Genomic DNA, 8,393 nt, shown 5'->3' with positions numbered 1-8,393 from the left:
ATATTAAATATTCTCCAGAGGGCCTATGCCTGTAATTCATATGATCAAATTCCATCAAATTTCACAAATATTTCAGCATAAGTACAACCAAACTGCCGATTACAGTATTCATAAACCAACTACAACAGTATAAATCATCGCCGCATTACTAAAACCACTAATCTTATTAACACAAATCACCGGTTTGTATTCGGACTAACACAAATACATAAAGAAGATATTGTATTACACTTGGTCTAAAACGACACCTCTCTTCAAAATGATCTTTTCTGGTGATCTCTTTCTTCCAGCAAAAGGATTCCTCAGGAATGGATATCCATTCATCACAAAGCAAAAGCAGCAAAAGCTACTTTCATACTGTTGACTAATTAGGCAGTGCCCCAAACGTCTAATAGCAATATAACTTGTCATCATCTTCTTTTTGTCCCACTTAAATTCCTTTCCATGACAGCTTTCCTTGATTTTAATTGCGCATACAATCATGAACCGTCCTCTTATTATACGAGGCAATCGTTCAGAAAGCTAAAATTCTGTTTGGATTATAATTCTAAGGTGCACACAGAAAACAGCACATTTACAATCTTTTGCAATATGACACTGACCTGAGAAAGATAAGAGAAAAACACTTTCCTCTCTGCAAAAATATTCTTTACATGCCCCACACCTTCTGCCTTTTAAATATTCTCTAACCATTCACAGATCAATGACATATATAATATATTGATTCTGAAATCATTCTCTCCACCCTGTATAGAAAACTTCTTTTTTTGTTTTCCACCTCCCCTTCCCCTTGTCCTAACACAGGCAGTCATGAATCCACCGGAGTTGGAGGTATGCTTCGTACCCTCATGTATTTCACGCAATTTGTATACGGATGTCGATCTATCAACAATTAAGCTCTGCTATTTGTGGTTACTTCTAAATGTATTCTTAAAGCGGCTATGTTGATATCTAAATTTGCAGAAGCCGAGAGTAACAGAGATACTCGTCCGGATGGACTGCAATGGATGTGTACAGAAGATTAAGAGGGCTCTACATGGGATCAATGGTGAGTGGTATATTTTTATTCTGCAATTAAGTTCGAAACTGATTGTTGCTTCTGGCTTGGAATGATGTTTTGATTTTCTGCAGGTATATATGATACGTATATTGATTTTCCACAACAGAAATTAACAATTATAGGGTGGGCAGATCCTGAGAAGATAGTTAAGGCGATTAGAAAATGCAGAAAATCAGCCACCATCTGCTCTCATTCAGAACAAGCTCAACCAACAGATGCACCGCCTGAAGGGGGCCAACCGCCCACAGAGCCAGCCAATCCCCCTCCACCAGAAGCTCCGCCAGCTGAAACATCTCCGTCAGCAGAGCCACCAAAAGACCTACCACCACCGGAGAATCCACCTCCAGAGGTACTGCAGCCACCTCCAGCTACTGAGGCAGCCCCAATGGGAAGCCAACCAGGACAACCTGGTGGACCTGTTGAAGAAGTACATGTAATATATCACCACCCCCCGAGCTATGGCTCAAGATACAGTTATGGTCCTCACGTTCAAGGATACGGTGGACAAGGAAGCAGTGTTGTAACGGCTCCAGGTACTCAAACAAGTAACTACCCAACTCCTGGTCCAGAAATTAGACAGCACACACCCTCACCGATATATGTGGCTCACAGCTATAACACGTATAAGCCATCACCATATGTCACTGAATATGTATCGCCACCACAATATTCACAACAGCCCAGTAAACCAGAGGCTCCACAAAATCCGCAACATGTGCACTACAGTGAACCAGAGCCACCACAGGTTTACAGCAGACCAGGGCCGCCACAAGTAGTGAATTACAGCAGACAAGAGCCACCACAACAAATGAATTACAGCAGACCAGAGCCGCCACAAGTAGTGAATTACAGCAGACACGAGCCGCCACAACAAATGAATTACAGCAGGCCAGAGCCGCAGCAAAACATAAATTACAGCAGACAGGAGGTGCCACAAGTAATTAATTACAGCAGACAAGAGCCACCGCAATACACGCACTACAGCAGACAAGAGCCACCACAATACTCCTATTACAGTGCACCAGAGCCGCAGCCATACACGTATTACAGTAGACTGGACCAATACGGTGAGGATTATCACAATGAATACCAAGGAAATCGCAATGGAAATATCACTTCGGTGTTTAGTGATGAAAATCCAAATGCTTGCAGAATAGCCTAACAGCAAACTCTGCCACCTAAGAAACCTAACTAGAAAGTTAATGGGGAATAAGCAACATGATGATACCATTAACAATTCTGGATGAGTACTATTTCCTAACAAGCATTGAGCCGATGCCACGGGAAGAATAAGATTCTTAGCTTGTAAGTGCGGGAAGAATATGTTCTACATTCCACTATTGGGCGAGGTCTGAAAGATAATTTCTAGGAATCGCCCTTTGTTCAAATCTATATACCTTGATTCTAAGCCATGATTTTTTTATAATGATAATCATGATCAATATTTGTTTACGAATAAGTATCTTCATTTAAGTAACATCTCTCTTTTAACAAACTTGGGCCATGAAATCGTTAGTCCTCAAACTATTCTAACATGGGAAACACAAGATAGGATTTACATGTCAACACAGATTAATTATGTATTCAGACCGCAAAAGTACTAAAATGCACAAATGCGCATCCATTTGTCATGCATTTTGAAAATATGGGTACCTTAATATCCCTAAAGAGAACAGTACATTTAAATGCAAAATCCCATAGCTAAATAGAAACAGGTACACACATATTAAAGGCATGCGCAAACATACTGTTGGTCCATGACACGTATGCCCGTAGGAATCACATCTAACTCAGGACGCGAAGTTCTTCCTCTTTCTGGGGAAAGCAAGCTATCATGACCCAGAAGAACAGAATAGAAGGTTATTCTTGTGACGTATAATGTTTCAACTTTGCCAAAGTTTAGTGGTGGAACGAAAAATTGCTTAATCACAACACTTGCCCAACTGCAATTACTTGGTTGCCTATATCCTGACCATCTCACCATATGGTTCTGTCCTTGTTCATTAAGAGCTGAAATTTATTTCCAGCAATCACTAAATTCTCTAGTCAAGACCCTTCAATTTGATCTCTGCATAAGCATATCCTATTTTCCTAAAGAAGCATAGTTGTTCGACCTAATGAAGCACACGCATAATATGAGATCTCCACAATTCCCCCCCCCCCCCCCCCCCCCCCCACACACACACACCCCCTGAACTGATAACTTTTCTTATAATTATGTTGGTGCTGAAGAATTTTTGGAATATAAATCTCCTCCACACTTACATTGTCAATCTATTGAATCACACATCTTATTCTTCAATTTTCAGAATAGAAGGCGTCCCCTGCTGCAATCCCAATTGTCCAGGCTAAATGAGTCCAGATAATTGTTTCTCGAAAAATTTCAGTTCCTTCACTCTGCAGTCTGCACCAGGCATTTCAACAGTTAATTCTGTATCAGTTTAATAAATACTTCTTCAAAGATGAAATCTTTGTGGTACTTGACTCTACCATCAATCTAAACATACAGATTGCAATTTAGTGGTCTTCATGACCCTATTCACAAACACAAATAGTAAGGATAGCCTTCTGGTGTTATTGATTCTTTCAGATTTATTAAATAAATATAAGTTGAAGTCTTAGTGGTACATGACTCTACTATCAACCTAGACATACAGATTCTAATTTTAGTGGCTTGTCTGATCTGGACTCAAAGATAGGATAATCACAGTTCCCTCTCTGCAAACTCCAATAACTATCGGCTTTTGTGTAGTTCCTGCTCCGGTAGTAAGGATAGCCATGTGCCAGATAGTCCGACGGATTAAAAACTGGGATCTCTTTTGTTGACGAATTGAAACTAGGGAATTCTTTCCGCGATGCACCATTAATTTTCAAGCATTGCTCAATCACTCCTACCTCTTCCTTGAACTTGGCCTTGATGTCATTCATTCCATTTGAATTCTTATTAGACCTGAATCTCTTTAAGCTAAACAGTGCCCTCAGCTTCTTAGAGTTTTTAACAGATGGATTACGCGTCACAGTTGGTAATTTGTTACACTCACTGCAGATATTCTTCCCCCTCTCCAAATCAAATGATGCTCTTTTTGTATCGTCCGAGAGACAAGCATATGCCTGTCAGAGTTATCCACAAGTTAGACGGTCCAACTATAAGTTACAATTAACAATGTTACACGATTTAAACTATGAAGTGCTATAAAACATTGCCATCACATTTAGGCTTGATTCAGACAGAACAGCTTCTTCAGCTGCCTCGTCGCTGTCAATGTTTAACCAACAAATCTTATGTTTGGTGAGTTGAGATTGTAAGAATGTCATTATCTGTCAAATTGCATATATTTTCTGTAGGTAAAACTATCTCTGACACATGACGAGATAAAATGAGAAAGCCAAAACCAGAGTACACTTGGGTGTCAGTTACTGACAATTAGGAACAACTTTTGCTGCTCGGAAATCTTTTTAGGACCGAAAGCAAACCAAATAGTACGAAATGGAAAACAGGGCTGAAATTGACAAACATCAAACACTTCAAAGATCCGAAAATGTTATGTTCTCCTGCACTAATATCGATCATACCAGCACTATCCAATTAAAAAATAAATCCGTATTTCTGAAAAGAGGCAAGTAAATATCTATTTTTCCTAGAAATAAGTAATTATATTTGTTAAATGACGAATAGAAACTACCCTTCAGAAGAAATTATATAGATATGAAATGTTTGACGAAAAATAAGTCCTTATTTTGATTATAGCTTATTTGCCAAACAGCATTTATAATAAAAGTTGAAGCTTCACCTCATAAACAAGCTTGAAGGCGATCCCAGCTTTTGGATGCTTATTCTTATCAGGATGAAGTAGCAATGCTGCATTACAATTTTCACAATCTCATCAAAACAAACCAGATCATCATAATCCCACATAAACAACTATTCAGATATTCAAACTTGCCGAATTTGTGGTACTGCTTCCGAATGACATCCATTCCCACATTTTCTTCAACCTGTCAAAAACCCCATCAACAAACCACATTCTTCTCACAAACCAAAAACGATTTTTCTATCATGTGTCCATATAAACACGCTAGATACTAAATTTTACATATTTACCTCATTTTCATTGAATCTTACTTTTTAATAATAGTGGACCCCAATATATACAGAAACTACACCAATCAAAGTGAGCTAAAAGCATAAAATTCAGTGCTTGGACACACAGCAGATAAACCGAACCAAAAATGCGTATCAACAAGAATGCAACGTACCTGAAGCAGAAGATACCAATCAATAAACGGGGAGGGAACGACATTGCCGCGACGACGATGCCAATGAGCACAGCCAATGGCACGGTTCGAAATGTTGCAGATGTTGATCACTAGCTGGGATTTCTTGTCCCCACCCTCTGATCTTTCTCCAATTCTCACCATTCTGAGATACGAAAAATAACAAATGGTGCGTAAAAAAATCTAGGTGGGCATTTATATATAACGGAATGAGATGAGATACGAAGGTTTTGCATTAAAGAAGTTAACTAATAAGGTGGAGCGGTTAAGGAAAAAAAGGGCACACAATGCGGTACATTTTATTTAAGATTTTGAAAAATGAGATTAGCTTGGTATTGGTGAGATGAAGCGAGGAGGCGGAGAGCTTGCCGTTAATTTATACACGTGGCGATTTGTGAGTGGATATAGGGGGAGAAAAAATCAGGGTGTGCCAAGATTTTCAACTACTAATTGCTGTAGACTTGTGCTTAGTCCTTGGATCTTTCTTGGAGGGCTATTTCAAATTTATGTTCCCATCGCCTGCTCCGGACTCCAAGATGGGGATTTTCGGGTCACGGACATTTATTAAAAATATCGATTTTTCTAGTGTGTAGTCATGGCACACAATAAGCACAAATTTTTTTATTTTTTTATGTTTTGATTGGCTTACACTCCAATCACACCAATAAAAACACACCGAATTTATAAGTTTCCGTACTTAGCATGTGCCCATGGGCATACTCCCTCGCTCCATGTTCATTTTCTAAAAATCACACGTTTTCCTCCGTTTTAAAATAGAGCTTGTTTTGTTTTTCGCATACACTTCTAAGTCATTTGATCGCATAATTAAAATTATTATTTTTAAAAAATTCCTTTTTCTAAATATATAATACTAATCATATTTTTTAATTTTTTATTCAAAAAAAATCTAAAAATTTTGATTTTAACTATGCGGTTAAGGAACTTAGAAGTGTGTGTCAAAAAATCGAACGAGTTATATTTCAAAACAGAAGGAGTATTAAGGAATAATTAGTTGTACAAATTTTTTTTGAATAACTCTAATTAATGTGTTGAAAATGTTGAATTCAACTAAATTTTAAATAAATCAAACTTTCTTGGAATGTATGTGATGTTCAATTTCCCTCTTAGCAATAGTAGAAACATATTCAAAATTAGAGGGAGATAAATTCTGGTAAATTTAAGCGAGAAAATCAATTATATTGGAAGATGGCTAAATTCTGGTAAATGTAAAGAAATGAAGAGTATACACTACTAGTTCAACTGTGAATTGATTAAGTGAAATGACAAGTCACCCGTGAGGTCCTGGTGGGGTGTGGGTCATGCATGCATGAATATGCAGTGAAATGTTAAGAACGAGAGCGAGCATGAAAACTCTGTTCTGCACTTTACTCCTCAACACCTTCTATGAAAAAGATTGAGAATTCACTGTGTAGAATGTTGCTTTTGTGCCTTTGGCTTTTTTTCTGCTTTTATGTAATACTAAAGTTGTAAAAAAAACAGACGTGAAATAACTTCCAACCGGTGATTGGTGTTCATTCCTCACATGCAAAATAGTATTATGATCATGATAATTTCAAAATTCACCGAGCACTGACCATTACTATTTTTTTTCACAAACAAAAAGATATATAGCTATTCCAGAGGAACGAAAATATTTGCCTCCCTTACGAGCAAATAAATTATATACCATTCAAATCCAATCACTTGAACTACACAATCAATTTTATTATTATTCAAAAACATTAACTACATACATTAAAACTATGTATTTATATTCTTTTCAATATCTTATTTATATGAGATAAGTTATTATTTTAGCTAAGTCTCATTTATTCTTTACATGATTGATTAATATCTATAAATTAATTATTTACGTAAATAAATTTAAAATTGAAAAAGAATCTTAATAATCGGGATCGAACCATGATTCAGATTTCTAAAAATATATATAATTAATATTTGAATAAAAATGAACGAATGCAAATATTTTTTTTTTTGAAACGCAAATAAAATATATAAAAGGGCCAAAATTTGCCCTAGAGCTTACACCAACTCGCTCCAGGGCCTCCATCTCCACAAACAATTCACATACTTAAAATTAAGACATACCCTAAGGTATGAACCGGAAGAAACTCTAAACCAAACACTTAACTATACTTAAACAAAATACTTAAACTTACTAACAGATTAAAGAAAGCAAATTGAATGGGCCTTCAAATCTGCAGCAGAACCCTTCACTGCCGGCCTCCCATCCCAGGCTAACCCACTCCATCCATGAGCATTGCCACTGCCTCTTCATCTTCATCATCAGTAATTTCGATGATTCCATCATCCTGCTCCTCTTCCTCATCATCAGTCCACAGCCAGTTTTCATACTCCTCCTCAGACATGGTATCGAAGTTACCCTTGCTTGTGCCCAACCCCATATCCAACATCCACAGTTCTTTGACTTCACCAAAGAGCCTCTTGATAATTACCAGCCTTGATCTCTGAAGGGAGCCCATCTGAGCGAGATAATGAGCCAAAGCATTCTGAGGAGGTTCCACAGCCCTAACCACCAGTGAGAGATTGGGATCACTCACTATTATCATAGAAATTTTATGTCATGAATGTGATAAATAAACACAAAAATTGAGGTTTCAGTGAGCATCTGAAAGAAAAAATTGATGGATTTTCAACATTGTATGTCATATTATTTTTATTTTAATTATAAAAGGTGATTTATAAAGAGATTACAATATATTTGAGAACATGAAATAAGGTAACTAAAAGAATATTCTTATTTAGATTATTTTTTATTTTAAACATATGAATTCAGAATTCAACGTGTAACTAAATATTTTTAAAGAAAATTGTAGATATAAGAATAGTGAGAAAGACATCAAATTTGATGTTAGAAAATATATCTAAATGATGTAATTTTGATGATATACGAATGTGAAATATTATAATTTGTGATAAGAAGGTGAATTTAGGGAAATTCTATATTGTTAATCAAAAGTCAACCATATAATAATAAAACGCGTTTACGAGACCTACTAAAAAGAATTGAGCTATA

General features: G+C 36.7%; 2 protein-coding genes across 3 annotated transcripts; one reads left to right on the top strand and one right to left on the bottom strand.

Moving 5' to 3' along the window:
• The first annotated feature begins 571 nt into the window (after nt 1-571).
• Nucleotides 572-2,472, top strand: LOC108193752 (leucine-rich repeat extensin-like protein 5). 2 transcript variants are annotated; one of them, XM_064081916.1, is made up of 4 exons: nt 572-831; nt 964-1,048; nt 1,132-1,988; nt 2,022-2,472. In XM_064081916.1, the coding sequence occupies exons 1-4, from the start codon at nt 811-813 to the stop codon at nt 2,220-2,222; spliced, it is 1,164 nt and encodes a 387-aa protein (XP_063937986.1). In that variant the 5' UTR covers nt 572-810; the 3' UTR covers nt 2,223-2,472. The 2 variants fall into 2 exon arrangements, with proteins under 2 accessions (XP_063937986.1, XP_017216053.1); XM_017360564.2 differs by having other exon boundaries at nt 578-831; nt 1,132-2,472.
• Nucleotides 2,473-3,609: 1,137 nt separating this feature from the next.
• LOC108195505 (dnaJ-related protein rsp1) lies at nt 3,610-5,627 on the bottom strand. Its single transcript, XM_017362470.2, has 4 exons — nt 5,318-5,627; nt 5,005-5,056; nt 4,852-4,919; nt 3,610-4,171 (listed from the first exon to the last, which is right to left on the bottom strand). The coding sequence occupies exons 1-4, from the start codon at nt 5,477-5,479 to the stop codon at nt 3,701-3,703; spliced, it is 753 nt and encodes a 250-aa protein (XP_017217959.1). The 5' UTR covers nt 5,480-5,627; the 3' UTR covers nt 3,610-3,700.
• Between the last annotated feature and the right edge of the window lie 2,766 nt (nt 5,628-8,393).

Source organism: Daucus carota, chromosome 7 (assembly GCF_001625215.2).
Source record: "Daucus carota subsp. sativus chromosome 7, DH1 v3.0, whole genome shotgun sequence".
Lineage (NCBI taxonomy): Eukaryota > Viridiplantae > Streptophyta > Magnoliopsida > Apiales > Apiaceae > Daucus > Daucus carota.
The sequence above is the reverse complement of the archived record's forward strand: the minus strand, read 5'-3'. Positions and strand labels throughout refer to the sequence as shown.

Bases quoted from the DNA above. Each gene is read 5' to 3' on its own strand.
- LOC108193752 (XM_017360564.2), top strand. From the start codon at position 811: ATGAATCCACCGGAGTTGGAG. The intron at 832-963 runs GTATGCTTCGTA...CTAAATTTGCAG, and splicing joins TGAATCCACCGGAGTTGGAG to AAGCCGAGAGTAACAGAGAT. The intron at 1,049-1,131 runs GTGAGTGGTATA...GATTTTCTGCAG, and splicing joins GGCTCTACATGGGATCAATG to GTATATATGATACGTATATT.
- LOC108195505 (XM_017362470.2), bottom strand. From the start codon at position 5,479: ATGGTGAGAATTGGAGAAAGATCAGAGGGTGGGGACAAGAAATCCCAG. The intron at 4,920-5,004 runs GCAAGTTTGAAT...ATTGTAATGCAG, and splicing joins GAAGCAGTACCACAAATTCG to CATTGCTACTTCATCCTGAT. The intron at 4,172-4,851 runs GTGAAGCTTCAA...TAACTCTGACAG, and splicing joins CCTTCAAGCTTGTTTATGAG to GCATATGCTTGTCTCTCGGA.